The following is a 22278-nucleotide window of genomic DNA, read 5'->3' as shown; positions in this document are numbered from 1 at the left end:
AGCAGAGGGGCAGGGGACTGCAGGCAGCTTGACTGTCAGCAGCCCTGGCAGGGGCTCTCCAGGAAGGATGTGCTGGTGACCGGTGGCCCATGGCATGCACCAGCTAAACAGGCTGCTCAGAGGAACTGGGTACCTCCCAACGCTGTGGTGCTGGTTTTGTAGAAGCCAGAGTGCTGCTGGCATGGCTGTAGCTGTGTCCAGAAAATGCAAACAGTGGATGAGGTTTTATAAATGCTTCAGTTTAGATTTGTGTCATCAATTTTCTTGGGAGTGGTGGGATGACTTATCTCGTCTGACAAATTCCTGTTCTCATCAGTTTTGGACTGTTGAAAGGAGCATCCTTAGCAACAGGCAGTGGTGGGTAAGATATCTAAACACTTGCCTCATCTCAACCCTTTCACCACTTTTTTTTCTTTCTGTAACCCCTCCCCTCCTAATGAGCACAAGGTTTCCCTGACAATAGTCACTCTGCTGGGTGGGAGTCAGCTCTTGGGCCACCAGACCTGAATGAAGTGTCTCACCCTGCAGTGGGCTCCTTGGGAGAGGAGGGTGTCTCCACACATTAAGAAAACCTTCACACCTTATCTGTTAACCATAAAAGACAGGAGTGCTTTTTTCTTTTCTTTTGAGTGTATTGTGACAGAACCGGCACATTCAGGAATTACACTCCTGACACTCCTGGTTTCGGTGATTAGCTGGTTGTCTCTGCAAGTTTTCTCTCAGAGCTGGGGGTCCTACTCTGAATGGGCTGCTGGTTAGTCCTGAGAGCCGTGCTGGAAAAATCTCTCTTTTATTAGAGCATTTTCTTAGGGATGTGATGGTACAGATATGTCTAAATAGTGGTCTTTCTCTTTTTTTGTGGTTTTCAAGAGTGTTACCTCCCAAATGTTAAGTCAAACTAACGTATAAGGTGCAAGAGGAGTGAATAGTCTTTGCAAGGAGTATTTGTGTCTGTTGTTGAATCTGCTTTATATTACCTCTCTAAAGTCCAGCAAGGTCACTGAACATGGTAAAAATAACCTAATGTTCACTTAGAGGCATTTTGTATTCACCCTGATAACACTGATCATGATGAGCTAATTGGCTGTTAATTGATATGATAAATATTATTATTAGGAAATTCATTCTAATTCAGCATTAATTAACTTACTGTTGCGTTTGAGTGTTATTTATTTATTCATGAGAGTCAGTGGGAAAAGGGAGAAAATGCTTGGCTAAAACACTCCAGCAAAACTACAAATAATTGAGATTTGTCTCCCAGGAATGCTACCATTTTCATAATTAGAACAGTCAGAAAACCAAGCTTGCTACTGAGATTATTTGCCTGCCTAGATAAGTATCACAATAAATTAAGTTTAGTGTGTGTTGCAAGTGCAGTATAGCGGTATCTGATAATTAGTCGGTCATTTGCAAATCATAAAAATGGTTTCAGTAACTACTCAGGACTTACTGCAAGATAGAACAAAGTTTTTGTCTGAAATATGGCAGGCTGCTTCAAACCAAATGCTCCCTGGTTTTGTTTGAAATTTAGTGGATATAAATGTGCTGTTGCAGCACACACACATGCATGCATACACGTAACATGAAGTTCTGTACTGAGATTGATTTTGAACAGTCCTGTGTTATCCCAACTGCTTTCACGGATTTTGTGACTCAAAAGATTTCTGTCTTTGTTTTCAGGGTTCTTATATTTCTTCATTTACAATGAATCCTTCAAATCATGTGAAAAACGTCCACAAAGTTTTCTGGTGCAGGGCGTCTTTCTGGATTTGCTTAACAGATGGTAGCTACCCAGATGGGTACTTGAGTGAGTCTTGCAAGTGGTGCATACAGCACCAGTATTAAGTAGCTGTAACAGAAGGATGACAAAGCCAGGACAGAAATGTTTTCTTTCAAATTCCAAAACAGACTTTTTTTTTTTTTGCCTTGGTAGAAACAATTCATCTTCTTATGATCCAGCTGTGAATATGAAACAGTTCTACACGTGTCTTCTATCTTTCTACCTTCCTTCTTTCATGCGCTTTATTTTTCTCCTCATAGACAAGGTAGAAGTCTCTCCAGCACAGGGGTTGCAGCAGAACTCAACCTAAATCGTTAATGACAGTGAGTTTCCCTTTTTGTATGAAATTCTGCAGGGATGCAGAGCTGCTTATCAGTTCACAAACTCACTGTAAAGAAACTTCCAGTGATCTCCTGAAGGGAATTGTCCAGCTCTAAGGCAGTGGCTCTTCACCTCTGACTGCCCTAAGTTTATACTGTCACCCTGTGAAATGATTAAAGCAGACTCAAAATGTCCACATCAGCAGCCCCTTTGTTCCAAGCCAGGGCTTCTGCTCAACATGGGAAAGAACATTACTGAAATCTGCCTCTTTAATGTTAAATGGACTAGTCACTGAGTGCTTGTAAATTATGTCTTGCTGCTTCCCGCCTACCTTGCATTGATTTTTGCTTATGGGTTACTTGATCATATGAACTTACAGAGGATCATAAATTGCTTCTGTAATTCATGGTAGAGTTTGAGAATGAAAAATACTAGGGTGGGGGTGTTGAGATAAAACATTACTGCAAAAAAGTTGAATATCCACTTTTCAATAGCAGCATGATTTCTGAAATTTTATCCAAAGTGCTCAATGCTAACTCACAGCTAGAAAGTATGGGAAACAGCAATTTTAAGGAAATCTACAGAACACAACTAGCATCCTTTCATTCTGTAAACCATAAGCATCCCTCTCAAATCACTGTGCCCTGGGGATCTGATCATCTGATTTCACCTCTCCTACTTTGCTGAGCAAGTTAAAACCCACTAAAAAAGCACACGTATGAGCAGTCATGTTAATTATCTTCATCAGGAACTTGGTTTGCTTTGCTAGACGTGAAACCCAGCCCCTCTTTGACCTGGGTGCTGGATGTGCTCTGTTCAGCTGGCACACAGAGGTGCTGATTCCCTGAAATGCTGAGCACGATCAGCTCATGCTGCTGCTTAGAGGCACAGGCAAGCAAGCCTGGCAGTGAGCAGGACGTGTCTGTGATACACAGAGCTCTGTGTGGCCAGTTGGTTGTCAGTATACATATTCACCAAAATTGCACATGCTGCTCAGCCCACTTTTTGGTGAATGCCCTTATTTACCAGAGGGGTTTTCTACACTGTGAACAGACCAGTGGGCATTTTACATATAAATAGTAATAACAATTAAGAAAAAAAAATTGTGCTCACCTGAAATCTTTTGTTTCACTAAAGATGTCTGCAAGGGCCACCATGGAAATGAATTGTTTCCTAGACTGAAGGTGAAAATAGTCACCCCAAAGTTGGGATTAATTTTGCTAAAGATAGTTTTCTAGGTTCTGACATAGGAAAAATTGCTTTTTCATCTAAGTATGATTAACAGATGCTGTGCTTCAGGAGTTACCTTGCCTGTGCAAGGTTTCTTCACTGGAGGCTACTGTGGGAAGACAGAATATCCCCTCTAGAGCCTGATGTCAAATGAGACACTTGCTGTAATGGATCATTGGGCCTTAACTCCAGCAAGAGTTCTGGATAACTCCAGATAAATGTTGCTATTATCAAGCCCTCGGACAAAGACTTCTCATCAGGTCCTGATGTCTCATGGTACATTGCTCAGTGAAATTTTTTGTTGTTTTTATATAACTCCAACTACTTCTATTACTAGGTCTGTTACAAAAATTGGGTTTTCTAGATGAAGGAACATATATATATATATTTTTTTTTAAGTCTTGTCACCATTTGAAGAAGGCAAAACTGGTTTTGCTCTAACCAAAATGGAAAACATTTTCAGACAAAAGCCAAGCCTGGAAATTTTCAACCTGCTGTGTTGTTATGAGTTGTGAGCAATTGAAGAGAAGGAATTTATAATGGAAATCTGAGTTCGGCAACTACCACTCAGCTGGCTGTTGCAGAAATGGTCCTGCTGAAGGGAATGGGGCTGCTTCTGTGAGTTTAAGTAGGGACTGCAGAGCTCTGCCTCTTTGGAGTGATTATGGCTAGTACTCCTGCTATAATGACAAGGGCTTGTGATTGCATTTATGGATGTAATAGCAGTAAATAGTGTGCTGAACTACACAGCAATAACTCTTCTAATGTCCTCTATTCATTGATTCATGCTATCAAGGCAGAGTACACGCGCGCAGCTGTGTTCAGATGAAGTCAGCAGCATCCAGGTATCTCTGCGCAGAGGTATTCTGTTGAACAGCCAGGACAATACCAAGCTGAGAAGAGAAGTTGATGGTTCACAAAATTCATTAAAAGATTGCTTTGTGCTGCTAGAGAAGTCTGATGATCTCATTAATTAGCAATAGAAGTAAAAGATTAGCAAGTTGTCTCTGAGTTATATTGGTGGATGATTTGGCATAATATGACACCACAACAAATATTAAAATGATTGCACTACGTTTATTATTCTGGTGTTTAGTAATGCTGCAGTAGTTGAAGATTAAACTCTTAATTATGAGTATTGATTTCTCTGGGCTCTAGAAAGTGCAAGTTGAAATTGCACTAGAGCTGAGATTCTCCAGTTACCTGCAATAATAGGTACAGGTTTTCCTGCTAACACATGTTGATGTCAGTCCTGTCACGCTTTGAGCAGGAAGCCAGAAGGGCAACTTTCGCTTTTTTCAGTAAGTTTGTGAAAGGCATTTGGTCACAGAACAATATGCCATGTTTTGTTTTCAGTCTAGGATAGCAAAATAAATATGCTTTGATACAAGGGCTAGGAAATGTTTGTTATAAGCTGGGTGAGCACTGCCACTTCTGTTGAGGTTCCATGTGGCAGTTTCTCTGAAGCAAAGCACCATAAGAAGTCACTCCTCTTTCCACCATTTCCATTGCGTAATGAAACAACAGTCTTTGAGGCAGTTTTAAGACAAGTGCTCTCAGGCCAGAGGTACTGTTTCATCTGTGCCAGGTGGCCATAAAGAGGACACTCCATTCACTCTCCCCACTCACTCACACGTGCAAAGCTATTTCCGAGGCTAGAGCTGTGCTCCCAAGATGTAACTGTAACATAATATTCTTCACATTTTTGTTTTACCTTGTTTTAACATTGTGGCCTTTTTATTACTTTTTACAAAATTTTTATAAAGTTTTACTAATCTGTGTAAGTTATCCTAGAAGAAGGGAACTCCCTAAACATGTAGGAAAGTTCACTTGATGGGAAATGCCCACATTCAGAGAAGCTTTTTAGATGAGATGGGGTGCAGCTGCAGTCCCACTGAGACTGCCCCAAGTGACCAGTGCAGGAGGAGAAGATGGAAATTCTCCTGTGTTGGCTTGACTCATTTTTCTTGGAAAGGCAGATGATGGCATGTGGAGAGGTGACAAGTGTTAATGAAGGCTCAGCATAGGGGGTGCCACAGAGGAAGCTGCCCATGACTGCTCTGTGCCTGGTGGGCGAGAAGGAGAAAAGTGGACAGAGTTGAAAATATTGTCAAGGGCTGTTTGGGACCAGGGAGAGAAAGGTGATCTTGGCAACTACTTTTTGGTGGAGTGAAGTAACTGAGGGTGGAGGCCATTTGATTTAGCACCCCAAGTGAGCCTTAGTGCGTGTGGCAAATGGCAGTGTAGTGGTAGCACTGAGGTAGCTAATAATAGAAGTACTGTCTTAAAATCCTTTTAGATTTTTATCACTCCTGAATGGTACAATAAGTGAAATCATCTGATGCATCTTCTCTGTCTTCTGTCCTACACCCAGAAGGCTATGCGCTCCTATGTGAGAGGTAGGTCATTAATATGCAGGCATTAACCTGCTGTGCACAAGCTTTATAGAAATGCAGTGGCTAGAGCTATTCAGATCTTGACATGGTTCATACAGCTCTCAAGTCCTACGGTATTTTTTAGTAAGCAGGTACTCAATTGAATGTTTCCTGCCAATTTCATCTTATTTGCAAACCAGACTGGTTCTTTATCAGTTGGAGTAGGCTGCAAAATGGAGGGTACTAATCAGCCACGGGCTAAAACTAGGGAAGTAACAGTAATAGAGCAGAAGTAGCAGATATTCTGACAGATGGAAGAAATACAACATTCAATAAGTTTCAATAAGGCCAAATGCCGGGTGCTGCACTTGGGCCACAACAACCCCCAGCAGTGCTACAGGCTTGGGGAGGAGTGGCTGGAGAGCTGCCAGTCAGAGAGGGACCTGGGGGTGTTGATTGACAGCCGGCTGAACATGAGCCAGCAGTGTGCCCAGGTGGCCAAGAAGGCCAGTGGTATCCTGGCTTGCATCAGAAATAGCGTGGCCAGCAGGGACAGGGAAGGGATCTTACCCCTGTACTCGGCACTGGTGAGGCCGCACCTCGATTACTGTGTTCAGTTTTTGGGCCCCTCACTACAAAAAGGACATTGAATGACTCGAGCGTGTCCAGAGAAGGGCAATGAAGCTGGTGAAGGGTCTGGAGCACATGTCGAGGAGCAGGTGAGGGAACTGGGGTTGTTTAGTCTGGAGAAGTGGAGGCTGAGGGGAGACCTCATCGCCCTCTACAACTACCTGAAAGGAGGTTGCAGAGAGCTGGGGATGAGTCTCTTGAACCAAGTAACAAGCGATAGGACAAGAGGTAATGGTCTCAAGTTGCGCCAGGGAAGGTTTAGACTAGATATGAGGAAGCATTTCTTTACAGAACGGGTTGCTGGGTGTTGGAATGGGCTGCCCAGGGAGGTGGTGGAGTCCCCATCCCTGGAGGGGTTTAAGAGTATGGTCAACTTAGCGCTGAGGGATATGGTGTAGTTGAAAACTGTCAGTGTGAGGTTAATGGTTGGACTAGATGATCTTCAAGGTCTTTTCCAAACTGGATGATTCTGTGATTCTTGCCTTAGTGAAATTCAGGCAGCCAAGAATAGGATTAAAGAAGCCATAATAATATGCAGGTGAAAAATGAGACTATAAAAAAATAAACCTAAAAGAGAAGGAAGGAAGGAGCATGTGGCGAGTAGGACAATAGCAGAGAGGAAAATAAGTCACTGCAGGAATTTATTAGAGAAACCCAATGAAGTGAGGTGGCATTTCAGGTGAAAATTCGGGTGGATTTTGTTCTCAGTAATTGCTAGATAAATGATAGTGTGGGTATTGAAAGCAAGTTAGTTTAAATAAAAGACCCACAATATGGCTATTTTAAATTCCCCTCACCTTCTGCATACCGTTGCAGAAAGCCACTAATTTCAGAAGAGAGGTATCCAAAAATGTAATGAAAACCACTAAAAATATTTGAGTCCATTGATGGGACATCATCATCTTGATATCAAAGCAGTTTAAAAAGAAAAATGGGTGGTTTCAGTAATTGCCATTGCCCTTCATTCCCCTGTCAGTCCTTCTTCCAAACACATTTTCTTTCTTTTACAGTCCCTTTCTGTCCCTGATGCAGTGCAAAAGCCCTAAGCACATGCATTGGGAAGTTCATCAGCTATGCAGGAGAAACAGTAGAACTGAGCATAGGCAAATGGCCATAATAAACAAACTGAAAATGATAGAAGAAATGAGATTTAAGCAATCTTTTAATGCTGTTCATCCAAGTCTTATTGAATTAGTGGTAGAGGGTTTTTCGAAAAAATACCATTTAAGTTGTTGGTGTTCCCTTTAAAGTTGAGTGACTCATGGGGCTAGAAATTTCCTGATTGGTAGTCTGAATACAACTGGGGGCAATAAAGTTGCGTTAATTTATGAGCAGTACTACTGCGGATAGATGTTCCTTGAGGGGCTGCAGAGAGGTAAGGGTCTTTCACATGGGGCAGTGTGCCTCTAGGACTTTGTAGGCTCTTTAGTGCTCAGTATCTTATTCCTGGATAGTCACATGGCTGCCTTTTAGCCTCTTATATAGTCCAGCAAAGAGCCTTATTCCAGAGCCTGGGTACACCTCTTACACATTCAACTTTCCTGGACCTCCAGGATGGAAAGAACAGATTTTGACTTGAAGCAAGTGTGCTAGAAAAGCACTGCTGAGGAGGAGAAACTTGAAGGGAGGGTTATGGGAGATGTTCTAACCATCCCTTTTTTGGGATGTGCTGCTCCCATTGCAGCAGGATTTCTCTCTCATGGTTTTGTCTAAAAGGATTGTTTCAATTATTCAAGGGCATTTCAGTACAATTAAGGGGATCAAATTGTTCAGGTAACCTGAAACAGTGCTCTGCAAATGTTCAGTCAGTCTGTTTTTTCTCAGTTCATGCTACTCCCTTTAATAAGGAGAAGATGCAACAAAGAAGAATTATGCAAAGGCCTTTTTTCTATGTCCAACTTTTTTTTTGTAATTAATGCATTTAAAAATGGAAAGCTTTTGGTATTATTGACTTTTATCAACATATGTTTCCAGTTTCCAAAACCTGGGAAAAGTGTCCTTCGGTCTCACTTAATCTCTCTTCACACTTGGCAAATGTCTTCTTTCTTGTTCCTTTTATCAAATCAAACAGACAAGCATGTTTTTTGAATAACTGTAGGAGGTGTTTTGGAGGGCGTAGTAGCCTTCATGGCTGTATCACGCTGTCTGATAACTGTGCCCAGGTGCAGGCTCAGGTTCATCCTGCAGCCTAGCACAAGCCTATTGTGTCCCCACTGCCTGCGAAAGGAGTCTTGAGATGGTGGGTACATGGAGGTGGGAGGAGCATGGGGGCATCCCAGACGGCACTAGTGCAGAAACTGGGTATGACTTAGCCAGATACACTCCTTGGTGTTTTTAGGAAAAAAGAGAGGATCCATGACAAGTTGAAAAGAGGATGGCTGAGCTAGAGCTCCTCATAGTTTCATGCTTCTTTCAAACCTGAGGGTTTTGTTAGCTGTTAGAAGGTCCACCTCTTACACTCCTGAGTTAGCTGAGGGTTTCTTCCTGAGTCCCCTTCAAATTCAAGTCAGTTAAAAAATTCTATCTTGTAATAGTATTAATATCTACCCTGGACACCTGGAATCTGCTAAATGGCATCAATTTATCTCTGACTTACTTGGACACTTAATTGGCTCCCCAGGCTTTTGTTGGGAAGGTAGGAAAAAAACAGCTTTTTTGCTGGTGAGTTAAAAAATAAAGGTGATTAGTAGTTCATATAAAAGTGTAAACCCCAGTTCTGTTGTTTTTCTGGGAAGGCAGGGGAGACACCACCTTCAAACAAAGCAGGTTAAAGTCCTGTCCCACCTGTGGTTGCTAGCCTGGCCAGGGAGTTTTACTGAGCTGGTTGATTATTGAGAACATAGGTGTGCACTGAGTTTGAAGTATCCTATTTGGCTGAAGCACTGCATATGGCTGAAGGCAGGTGTGTTAATGTTCTCACACATGATTGCACCTGCTAATTTTAGTTGGTTCAGCTCATACATGGCCATTTCCAAACTGCTGCTTGTAGTGGGAAATGAATGTTTGAGTCCTGCCTGTGTTAACATGCATTTCCAAAAATTAAATATGGATTTCAATATAATCAGAAGTTCAGACTTTTCAAGATTGTCAAATGGCTTTACCTTTTAGAGGAAATAAATCAAAGTAACTGCTCAGATCTTAGGACTTTGAAAAATTTTACCTTTGAGGGAGGGGAGAGGCAGGAAGAGACTAAATAACTTTTCAGACAATGATATTGCCTTTCATTTAAAAAAGAAAAAAATTAAAATATGCAAGAGGAAAATTGGGGCAGGAGGGGTTTTGAGCTTTGAGACGCTTTCCTTCCTTGTTCTGCTTATATTCAGAATTTCAGGTTCTTCCTAAATCATTTTTGTTGAGAAAGGTCCTTACAAGGTCAGAGCACTCAAGAGGTTGTATAACTGAAGAATGGATGTCAGTCTTTGGATAAAATTGTATTTTTCTTACATTGTGTTCAGGTTTTTGAGTTGAAGAGCTGTTACACAAACCAAAACCAAAGCACTTTAAATTCCTGATTAAAAATGTCCCCCCAGCTCTTCAGTTAATCAGTATATCCTGTCTTAACCTTACGTTGTGGTGTTTGCTGTAGAAAATGGAGACCAGAAATTCCTCAGTTAAAATAAAAATGAACATAACTTTTAAATAGGATTGCAAAAGCCCTTCTCCTACATGAAGAAGTGAAGATATGCAGGTTGCCATTTAACTGTTCCGGGATACATCTGCTCTTACAAATAAATGCTATCAGTCAAGATAATCTTCAGCAGCTGTTAAATAACAGAGTTTCACCAGCTTCTCAGTAGAGCTGTGCTGATCCTGGGAAGGAGCTTCTTTTGATAAATGGACGGGTTTAATTTCGGGGGGAGCAGGGGTGAATTTGGCCTTGGCATTTTTGAATACTTTGAACAGTGCTTAGAAACTTTGAGGTGATTCCTTTGAAGATGCAAATGTGTGTACCCAAGTAGGGCTTGATCTGACTCATAAACATGTGGGTACTTATCTGTCTTGATGCAGCCTTGTCCAGGTTGAGGCACGCAGGCAGGGCTGTGTGGAGAAAGCTGGCATGGCTGCTGCCCAGGGGGTGATGACCCTGTACGGTGACAGAGGAGATGGGTATGATTGTCATGGCACGTGGGCTGGCACCCCTCGTGAGTTCTCACTTCTCCTTAGAAACTGCTTTTGAAGAAAGAGCTGAAGTGAAATGTGTACTGCTCTCTGCACCCCTGCCCTGTGGATACACTCAGAGATGTCCTGTGTTTTGTTTTTGAACAGGAAAAGCCAACAACAATGTACAGTGGGATGAGGACTCCGTAGAATACATGCCAGCCAACCCAGTCAGGATCGCATTTGTCTTGGTTGTTCATGGCAGAGCTTCTCGGCAACTCCAACGCATGTTTAAGGCTATTTACCATAAAGACCATTTTTATTACATTCATGTTGACAAGGTAATATATCACTGGTTATAAATTGCCTGTCTCGCCATCTGTCAGTCTAGCCATCTTTGTCATCTTCTTTATCTTCTCTTCACCTCTGCTGCATAGAGTGCATGTCACTTTTTGTCTCTTCATCTGTTACATGTTCGGAGCTTCTTTTGTTTTTCTTTTCTTTCTTGTTGTCTTCTCTGTGTAACAGCCTTCATTTCTCCTTATGTGTCTATATGAGTATCTATCCATGTCTGTCTGTTGTACATTTAGTTAACAGTAATTGGTAAGTTGATGCAGACTGACAGTGGTGGCCCACTGGATGGGGAGCTGACCCAAGGTGCCTTGGGCAAGTCACTTCACACTGTAAGAAAGGTAGTAACAGTCACCTCCTTTACAAAAGCCCTTTGGGATCTACTAATGACAAATGATAAATAAGAGCTAGTTACACTGATTAGTGATTACTGTAGTTGTAATAAAAAGAACTAAACAGGGGTCTCTGTACATTTCCAAATTAGCATTTAGCAAAAAAAGATTGTGGACCATAGTAAGTGAGGGCAAAGCAATGGCAACACTTAGTGAGTCAAGAAGTAGAGTTGGTGGTTAGTGAATACAGGGAGGGACAATTTTGGACAGAGTAACTTGAATGTATTACTTTTTTCTCCTGTAAAGAGATCCAATTATTTGCACCGTCAAGTGCTCCAGTTTGCCAACCAGTACCCAAATGTGAGAGTCACTTCTTGGAGAATGGCAACTATCTGGGGAGGAGCAAGTCTTCTGTCCACCTACCTGCAGACCATGAGGGACTTAATGGAGATGAATGACTGGCCATGGGATTTCTTCATTAACCTCAGTGCTGCTGACTACCCAATCAGGTACAATAAGTGTTTTAAGAATGTACATGTTTTGTTCCTAAAGTAAATATGTATTGAATGATATAAGGGATGACTTGTCCGTTCTGTGTGGCAAGAAGCAGAGGTCAGAGGGGCACTTTCTTCTGTCTTACAGCAGAAGATTCCTCTTGGTGAGGCTGGTGTCTGACAGCCACACTTCAGCCAAGGAGACGATCACCTTACTGTACCCCCGTGTGCCTGCTGCTTACCTAGGAGGAACTGTGGCTGTGAGCAGGCTAGCAGCACTAGTTCTTCACTTGTACTGGTGAAGCAGGGACTGCTCTGTTTAGTTGTTTTTCCAGCAAGGGGCACCTGCAAGAGAAGATGAGTAAAGTAGTAGGAAGTACTGGAGCTCAGCAATGGACCCCAGGCATGGAGAGATTCCTCCCTCCCAGGGCTCTGATAAACAGTTTGATTTGATGTCTCAGAAAATGTTGAAGATATGAATATAGATTCAGTTAAGGTAATGTTCTCCCCTCCCATTTTTTTAGTACTTTTTATGTGCAGGTTAATGATAGTAAAAGTGACAAAAAAGTTACTAGGAGTCAGTTACATCTTCAACACCAACCATTGCCTGAATATCTTTATTCACATGGCATCAGGCAAAGAACTTCACACACCATCACATGACAAGGCTTGTGACTTTAAGTGAAATTATACTCTGGCCCCACAGCTGCATTCCATAAAGTTTACTACATTGTGCAAAAGTAGATAGTCTGTAAAAAAACCAAAAATAGCAAACAAAAAACGCACAAAAACCAACACAAAAACCCCACACCCCAAAAATCAAAAAAGATCCAACCCCCCTGCCCAAAAAAAAGTGTCCTTAAACTGTTGGTTTGAGGCTGTATCATGAGATATCAAGAAGAAGAAAAGAGGAAATTCTCCTTGTGACTTCTCTTTCCCTGTATGTTGAAATGAATTGATGCAAGGGGAAGTAACTTTCTTGGGCGATTTTCTGATGAATGATGACATAACATGCTTTTAATACTCATAGAAAATAAATATATTAGATGCTTTCACTGCCTTTCACTGATGAGGTTTCCACAAGATCTCTCTCAAAGTATGGGTCCCTTCCTGAAGCTGCTACTCAGACAGAAATCCCCACTGAAGTGAAAAATGGAAAAAACCATGAACATATACCTTAGGAAGGATTTTGTGAGAACTGCCAAAAGTCTTTATTGCTAGTGCCCATTTCTAAGCACTGTCAGTGAAATGCAACACAGTTTGGGGACAAAAATTTTGAGAAGAGCACAAGAGTCACAGAAATTGCATTGATATTGGAACATGGGGATTTGAATTAAGAAATGATGGTATTTCATGTTGCATCTGATTTAAACACTTTTTGTGTCCAACAGGAAAAGACCTAACAGTTTTGACATATTATCTTGCTTGTAGGGGAGAATATGTAGTTCTCTGTGTATCTCTTGAGTTTTGTGAAAAGGTAGCTTGTTATTCCCTATTGTTCACTTTCCCGGTGAGGAATGCTGCACTGATGGTAGAAGGTAGACTAATGCAAGACCATAACGGAGGAGGTAGGTGATGGCACTTTGAATCAAGTAAGATAAATTTTGGGAGAATAATTGCTGAAGGTCTAGCATAATTATAGACTAGTTCCAGCAGATGTATCCTGTTACCCTTCTGTGGTGTTGAGTCCACCCTAAACATCATGTAATGCTGAGGCCGTGACCTGTGATGGTCTTGACTGCTCTTAGTTCCCTGTGGAACAGGTTAAACCACAAGGCCAAATGGGATCAGTCACTTACAGACATGGCCGTAAACAGTCACAGGATTTGTTGAGTAGACTGTAGTCAGTTCAGTGTTAATGGATTCTTTGTAATAATGCTGTGGTATCTTGCAGTCATTCAACTCTAAACAAGTGCCATTCAGCTGGAAGAATTCCAGGCGCTTGTTTCTTCATGGGGGAAATTCTTGAAGGTCACGCTTCTCCATTGCAGCCGCTCTCAGAGCTGCATGGTGGGCTCTCAGCAGCCAGGCAGGCACTTGAAGTGCTTGCTTCCCTTTCTGTCAAAGTATTCTGTTACCAGAACTGATGGAAATGTGCTTCCTCTCCACACCATGCACTTCAAGGAAAAGTAAAAAGCCTTTTTCATTGGTACAACTTTAATGACAGTGACTTATGGGTACTGTTAAATTTTTTTGAATATGGAATATTACAGCTATAAACCCTGGAAAATGTTATCTCATCAATATATATGGATCCATTTCATTTTCATAGTGGAGGTGCTATAAATTAATATTCTATATAATCTTTAGGAAGGCATTGCCTCTCTGCATACCCCATAGAGAGTTGATTGTTTTTCCAGGAAATAGTAAAAAGGGTGTTTGAGGGGTTTTTTTCTTCTTTCAGACCTCATGCCATGATTTGTCAGATAATGGGCTAGGGGCAGTTTACACTTCTCTCACTGGTTAGTCATATTGGAGTGGTTTTTGCTAGGTTTCCCTGCATAAGAACATATGAATTTTGTGGATTAATAGTTTTTATCCAGAGCTGCTTCACATTAAGCTTTCACTTCCCATCTGCCATTCCATCTGTAACACTGAAACCTTTACTGCTTCTCTTCTGATAATAAAAGCTAATCCAGCCTTATAAGTCAGAAAAACACATTCAGTATGTGGGGTTAATACTCTATGATGAAGCTTAAATCTGTCTAGGGAGCAATCTGATATGTTCACAGGCTACATTACAATTGCTAGGAGCCCTTCATCCTTCAGAAGAGACATCCAGAAGCAGATGTCAAGGATCATACTGTATAAAGACAGGGGAAGAAAAATATTAGAATCATTAATTTTGGGAGGGAGACAATTAAAAATGTGTAAAAAAAATATATGCAAGCCAGGAAAATTCAGATACCCTTATTTTTCTTCCTTATGCCTTCATGTGTAGTTTGTGGAGTCTGTAGGTCGAGCACCTAGCACAAAGGAGGTCCTAATCCATGTGCTTCTGGTTGTTACTGCAGTAGAAATTGCTGGCAAACAGAGTCTGGACATAAAGGTGCCTCCAACAAAAACACTGTGTTTCTCTTTAGTCATGAGGCAATATGCTATTTATTGGCCTAAGTGAAGTGATGTCGTGCATTATCCAAGCCTGACTCCATTCAGCTCTGTTAAACATTCTCAGCAGGAAAATGAGGGATGAAATGCTGAACGACAAACCTCTACAAGCAACTCTGAGGTGGGAGGTTGTGTGACTGCTCCTCCTTTTGCTTGGGGGTTGTGAATAAAAAAAGGGCACATACCTTCAGGGTTCTCAAGAAATCATCTCTCACAGTCAATTGCATTCATAAACAAAAGAAACCAGAACCTTCCTTTTCCTTAATTTTTTTAATTTCAATGGCATTTTTTAATGATTTAAAGTCTTTTGTTTTGAGAGCCTCTTTCAAAACTCTGTGGAAGGCTATTGATGTCTTTAACCTCTTACTTTACATGGGTATTTGTTTGCATTATTTATTGTCTCTGACAAACAGCATCAGGTAGTCAACCTTATGTTCAGGGACTGAAATTTCACTCCCAACAAGGTGAACTATGGTAGAGCATCTATTGATGCTGAATGTTTAATGTGCATTGCAGGAGTCCTTGGATAATGTGTCAGGTGAAGTGTTGCACCACTTAATTTAAGAAGTTTAATGAGATCATTTAACAGTGAATGTCATGTCAGTGCTTACCTGGCCACAAAGCTTGTATAAAGAATAAACGTAATGAAACATTTGAACTATTTATAATTTACAGTAAATCACTGAGTGCCAATCACCAAACGGATCACCAAATATAATTGCCAGCTAATGCTTGGTCTTTAATAAAGGTCAAGCAAAATTATTAGCAGAAGCTTGGGGAGTGCTTCAGAATAGTAAGAAAATCAAGTGGCTTATTGATGGAGCCAGGAATGCAGATATGACTACATTTTCAGTTATGAGCAATCAGGTATAACAAACAACCTTAAAAGAAACCCAGTGAAACTACTTGATAAACTACTTGTGTTTTGCTGTTTGGCACTATTTTAGGGTAGAGGTTGCATAGCTGTATTTTCCATAAAATCCTGTGTTGTGAAGACTCAGTCAAATGAGACACATTCAATAGAGGTTTTGATCTGGAACTTGAATGAAATGTGCATCATAATACAAATAGCACCTGGGGAAGGGAGGCTGCAGCCTTCAGGGAGTAAATGGGATGATCTGGCTGGGACTTGTCCTTTAAATAGGTGCCAATTTGGTGTCTTTTATGGAGATCATCTTTGTCAGTCAGAATCACACTCAGAAGTTAAGAAAAATGAGCTAGCAAAGAACTATTGACTGACCTGCTCTTGTTTCATTGTGTTGTGGTCTGATGGTCAAGGTAACATTGTTAAGGCTAAATAGCAATATTCATCTAAAGATTTAAATGCTTCTTTAGAAACTTGAGGGATGCCCCTTGAAGTAGGTAAACCTTTTTCTCAAGTCAGTGTTTCCCGCTCAATCAGCCAGCAGCAGACAGGCAGTCTGACTTTGTCCTGCGTTTCCTCCAGCAGACCCACACTCCTGACTCTTTAGGAGAGTTGTTAGCAAAGATAACCACCCAAAATCAACAGTTTTATTTGAACTCATGCCAAATCTGAATATGGTAGACAGCCTAGTAGTGATAAAGCTGTCCTTTCACTCATCTGTCATCTTCACAGCTTTCGTCTCTAATAACTTACGTGGCCAGGTCCTGCGCTGGGGCTATACTGGGGCTCTTGCCTTTGGATATCGAGAAAGGAAACTAAAGACAAAGTGACTGTGAGGAAAACTAATTATTTAAAATTCTTCTCCTCAGTGAGCAGCCAGATGAAGTATTGGTTGATATGAAACCAAAGTGATGACTTCTGAACGAGGTCCCTGGGCAGCAAAGTGTTTGCCAAGAGTGAAAAGATGGGAGTGGAGGGAATAGGTCTTCAGGTTTTAATTCTAGTGGCAGGTGGAAATAATTATAACCAACAGGTTTTAGAAAGAAATTCAACCTTTGGGAAAAATGCTTCAACACTTTCTCAAGTTATTTTTTCAGGTGCTAGAACTGGGAGAACAGCAATTTCCTTGTTTCAGCCACTGGCCCTGCAAACCATGGGTGACTACCACTCTACATAAACTACATCAGGATTGATCTTTGCTCTGTCAAATTTACTATGACCTGCCCAGATTTCACCTGGGCAGTTGACCAAATGACAGAGCCTTTGAAGCAGGTGACTGGGAGAAAAAAGTGAAAGAATACAGTTTGCATGGAGTGAGTAATTCAGGCTCAAGCTGTCCATCTGCTTTTGCAAAACTTCTCAGTTTTGCAATGTGCAGGCTTGAATTGCAATGTTGGAAATGCAGGAAAATCTCTTAGAACTGAAACAAAGAACTTAGCTTTCACATACAGTGGTCTAGCTTTGTGAGAAATGTCTGAGACCCAGTTGTGCCCTCTTGATGGTTATGAACTTAGAAATCCCAAAGCCAGCAGGACTGATGGAAGCTGTGTAATGGCAAATAGGATCACCCGAACCATTGGCTCAAAAGGCAGTTCTTCTCTACCTCTGACTTCGCATCAATTTACCTTGACTTAATTTAATAATTCTATGTCTCACTGAGATTCAAACATTAGAGCTGGCTCTTACAGATATTTCTTTCTTGGCAATACATAAGCTGGTGCTGAACACGAAAGCCTGTATAAAGGATACTGGCTTTCCAGGGCTGGATTTGACCTTACACACCATACAAAGCCACCTGCTGCAATGCTGCTCTGAAATGCAGGCCTTTCCACTAGAATAATGTACTGGGCACTAGCAAATAATAACAGCATTCTTTAAAGTGCCCTTTTGAATGTTATCCTGAACTGAAGCACTGGTAAATCATATCTATACATCTAGATGGGAGTGCAGCGCAGGTAGCTTTTGCAGTACATCATCTGTTAAGATGCCAGTGCCTGAGGTTTTTATCTCAATATTGTTGCTGACATTGTATGTGGTTTTGTTTGCTCAGAATATCTTTATCTGGCAAGCCAGACATCAATCCACTCTTAATGCTTCACAGGGAATCTTTTTTCCTGTCCAAAAAGGAACTTTATCAGTGTTTTTCTTGAATCTGCATTCTCTGAGAATTTCAGATGTGCTTCTTTCTTAAATCCCTCAAATAACCTTTTCTCCTCCTCTTTCCTCACTTGGCCAGCACATTTGCTTGATATATATATTTATTTTGAAGGTTATCTTTCTGGTTTGTTATCCCACTTCTCTGTTTTACTGTTAAATTATCAGTGGTTGGCAAAACAGTGGTTTTGTACATGGTCACAAATGGGTGGGGTGAAATGATGGAATTATTGTGGCTTAAAAATTTTATTTACATCTGGTGTTAACATAGTATTTTCTTTAACCTGGCAAATGTTAGTGATGGGAGACCCACCCTTTCTCTGTGCAGCCACAGCAGCTGAGGTTACTCTTTCTCCACCTCTCCTCCTGGGTTTAAGGCTATAAAACAGCTTTTGCTTTTGGAGAATTGTGACATCTGCAGCTCTTAGTAACTTTTTTGGATATTTAGTGCTTCTGAAATGTTCTCCATAGCAGCCTCAGTCTGGTAGCAGAAATAAATGCACCCCAGATTGGAGACTGGTTTGGCTATCCAGGCATCTCTACAGTGCATACAGATTAAAGATGCACCAATAAAGCACATTTTTAGAATAGTAGTATTACTCAAAGTACCCTTGTACTTGGCAGCACATTATCTTGTTGATTACAGTGCTAAACATTCAGCCCTTCATCTCCTCCTATGTGAACTGAAGCATCTGAGCCAGCGTCTGAGACCACTCAGAGGACCGCCTGGCAGATGAAAGCCCCAGATGCCAAGCTTTACAGTTTGATGGGCATTGCAGCATCTGGGCACTTGCTGGGCTGGCTGGCTGGTATCCTCTTCTGTCTTGGCTCTGGCGCTGCTCACAGGGAGGTTCTCCAGCGAAGAGCCAAAGGGTTTTCATCTGTTTGCCATTTGCTTTCTGGATGCAGTTTATTTTTTACTTATTTATGACTGAGAAAAAAAGTCTATCTCCTAAAAGAGAGTTAAATGCGACTCTTCACTGGACACCATTCAGCCTGATCTATAAACAATAACAGTATCTATAAACAATAACAATACAAATGTGATAATGTGCACCAATGGTTCCTAGGCAACACAGCTATATCTTTTGTCTTCAGGATTGCTGGAATAATATCTAGAATAGTATTTTTGTAAGGTTAACTGATGTGCTGGGGCTGAGGAAGGCACTGAGCAGTATGAGGGATCTTGCCAGCTCGGCTGTTTTTCCTTCACAGCTCCAGGGCTACTTATGAAACCTGTATTTCACTTACAACTTGTCTTTGTGGACATATAGTCTGAGGTAACCAAGTCAAAAGAAGGGTCCTTTGTGCAGAATCGCTCTTTTACTATAAATCCATGGTTAGCAGAATTCCCCACTAGCTGTCCCGTGCTGGCAAGCCCTTCCCATGGTACTCAGCTGCTCATTGAGTCCTGGGCAAGAAGCTCCACTGGGGTTTGAGAGTGTAGTGGGATGTTGGTCGTTAGAGAAATTCTAGGTATGACTTTCTCTCCTGTGTGTTCTCCTGCAGCTTTGCTTCAAGCTCCTTTTACTCTGTGGATTTAATTGTGAGGTGGATAACAGAAGCCACAGAGAAACAGGTCCTTGTGGTGTTTACCTGGGGTTTATGAGCAGAAACTCTTTAATCTCTCTTCAGCTGGGTTTTTGGATTTTTTTTTAGAAAGTTCAGTAAAATCATTATCAAATTCCAGGAGCTAAAACTGCTTGATAAAGGGAAGCATTCCTGTTATAGCACTGCATTTTAAACACGCTCTCCCTTTGTGGCCACACTGAATTCTCTCAGGAAATTAAAAATCTGTTGAAATTGCCATTAAGGCACTTTTTTGTTTAGATTTCAGGATGCCACTTACAATAAAACAACTGCAAAATAATATCTGGTGGCAGTTCAAAGTGAAGATGAAACAATAGCATGGGCTATTATACCTTTCCCAAGTCACTTTTAAATAGTTGCGAACCAAAGGGCGATTAAAGGGTGAGCAAAAATGTTGTTCTGATTCAGTTTTTTAGGGTGATATTGAAATAGAAAGGGAAGGAATAGATGAATAGATGAACTCTTTTCCTCCAAAATAGGGCTAAAAGTGTAAGAGTTGAGTGGTATTTGATATTAAAGATTTTTCAACCAATTTATACATAAATTCTGGTCTTGTCTCAATATTAAATTACGCACTGACATTTTTTATTCAGGATTACTGCATGTGAATGAGCTGAAGGGCTGATTTGAATGAAGCATTTTGCAACAGAATTAAAGCTGCTTTGGAACAACAGATACTTTTTAAAAAGTGCTTCTGTATAAATAGCATGCAGTAGTAATCCACTGTGGTTACAGAACAAGGGTGGCACAAGTGTACAGTCCCAGCTTCCTCTTCCTTTCCAGTGGAAACTTCTTTTTCCCCAGAATCACTGTGCAAGGTAAGAGCCAGCTGGCCACCAGCTGCCTCGCTCCCTGGGATTTTATGATGGGAAATACTGAATTAACTTGTACAGAGACATCCAGCGTTGCTCTGTCTGCCTGCTGCTGTCACTCAGTGAAGTCCCTAAGACCATGCCACATGCTGGTGCTCCAGTCCACAGGCTCCGGGACCTGTGGGATGGAGGAGGGTGCTTGCAGGACAGAGGTGGGAAGCACGAGGCTAAGATCTTCCAGCATGCTCCCTTATATGGGAGTAGCTTAAGAGAGTCCTTCGCCTTCATTCTCTTCTGCAGGGAACAAACCCCACTTCATCAGTCTGTAAACGCTGCAGAGAAGGCCTGGCTCAGCTCTCATGTCTCTTTAGACCAAAAGCAATACCTGTGTGCATGCTTAGTGCTGCAGAGTTTGGGTGGATCAGAAGAGAATAGGGCACTTCTGTGCATGCTTTGTCCCTTGGGATGTGTTGCAGAATGTGGATCTTTCTCCCTAGTTGGTGGTTTATGTGGTTTTTTAATAGTCCTGAGTAGTGCCAACTAGTCAAAACTTTCGATCTTGAGATATTGTGGAAGCTTTGACCCGGTGCTGCAGAAATTCAAGACCTATATTTTGCTGTGCAGTCCTGGGTAGAATTAGTGGCTAGGTGGCTTTTACAGTTGCACCTTATTAGAGTTGAACACTTAATTTCTGCTTATCCTGCACAGCACTATGAGTCGCAATGTATTTATATGATACTTCTGAATCTCCTTCTATATAAATAGTGGTGCTGAATACCGCTGACTATGTTTGTGACTGCACTTCTGTAGTTCCAGGCTGATCGAAGGGGATGATGCCATAAATGGTTCATTGTAGCACACATTCCACTCTGCCGCACACCATTTAATTATATCCATCATTCAGCGTTACTTGATGAACCAGCTGTAGCACAAGCATCCCTAACCTTTCATCAGGATAATTGCACTCTTTGCCACATTAGGAACTGGTTTGGGGCCAGGTCTTTTTCAAATACAGATTCCATCTCTGTTTTAAAGTTTGCTGCCCCAAAGTAATTTCTAGCAAGTAATCTTGCGACAATGCATTCTTGGGGCAGCTAAAGCCTAAAAGGTCTAGAAAACCAAATTGGTTATTTGTGTCACATTAATGGCTTTAAATTGGGACAGCCTTGGAGGATGTTTTAGCACTGATTCATCCCATTCTGAAGATGGGATGCACCATGCCAGTCAGGTGCAAGGTAGCTTCCAGATGGTTTCTGTGGCAAGGGCTCGCAGGAACTGTGGCTGTGCATGCTCTGTGAGGGTCGATGTCGTTGCTAAGCCTTCATATAGGTGGTAATGTGTAGGCACTGAAACTGTTCCCTCAGGGCTCAAGTCATGTTGCTGGTGGCAGTTACAGAACTATAGCTGAAGACTGAAACACCCTGATCTTTCTTCTGTATGTGTACCTGGTGCATATGGTGTGTCAAGATACCAGTGCTAGGTATCATCACAAAGTGCCTGGAGCACCGGCGGGTTTGTGAATCATTGCAACCCAGGAGGAGAGAGACAGCCAGGGCACCGCTTCAGGTCACCCTCCTGTCTGCTAGGCAGTAGGGCTTGGTAGGGTGAGGAGATCAGCTGGTGACAAACTGCCTAACTTAAATTCACATGCCTTTTTTTATAGTCTTTTTCTTACATTGAAGTGAACCACTAGTTTTCTTCTGATCTCGTGGTTAAATAAAACTGTATTGGTTGCAGCTCTGGTGAGCACAGCAGTGAGGGGGAACACCAGCCTCCCACCCTCCCAGCTGTCTTCTCATCAGCCCCACTTATATCAGTTAATGGATCTATATGTTCCCTTTGTAGTTTTCCTCCTCAGACCTCCTCTCTGCCACATGTTTGTGCCCCTCATCCCAGTGCTGCATTCTTCACTGACTTACTCCAAAACAGTCCTGACAAAGAGTAGGGCAGGTCATCACCTGGCACAAATTGTCAAAATAAGATTATTGCTCAACCCAAATAAAGGTAATAAAATATGACCTTCTGTTGTTAAAACCAATTAAGTTTCCTTCCATCAACTCTCAGTTCATTATCCCTTTCACCCCCCAGGCCCTGTTCTTCCATCTTTTCAGGCTTGGTACAGAATTAATGTTAAATCC

At 41.6% G+C, this 22278-nt stretch overlaps 1 protein-coding gene across 1 annotated transcript in view; it reads left to right on the top strand.

Moving 5' to 3' along the window:
* Positions 1–22278, top strand: part of XYLT1 (xylosyltransferase 1) — a 204471-nt gene that overhangs the window by 124838 nt on the left and 57355 nt on the right. Inside the window, exons 3-4 of the mRNA XM_074885941.1 lie at positions 10603–10775; positions 11424–11626. Coding sequence (XP_074742042.1) covers positions 10603–10775; positions 11424–11626 — 376 coding nt within the window. The remainder of the gene's footprint in view (positions 1–10602; positions 10776–11423; positions 11627–22278) is intronic.

This window comes from Strix uralensis, chromosome 16, assembly GCF_047716275.1.
Source record: "Strix uralensis isolate ZFMK-TIS-50842 chromosome 16, bStrUra1, whole genome shotgun sequence".
Lineage (NCBI taxonomy): Eukaryota > Metazoa > Chordata > Aves > Strigiformes > Strigidae > Strix > Strix uralensis.
The sequence above is the reverse complement of the archived record's forward strand: the minus strand, read 5'-3'. Positions and strand labels throughout refer to the sequence as shown.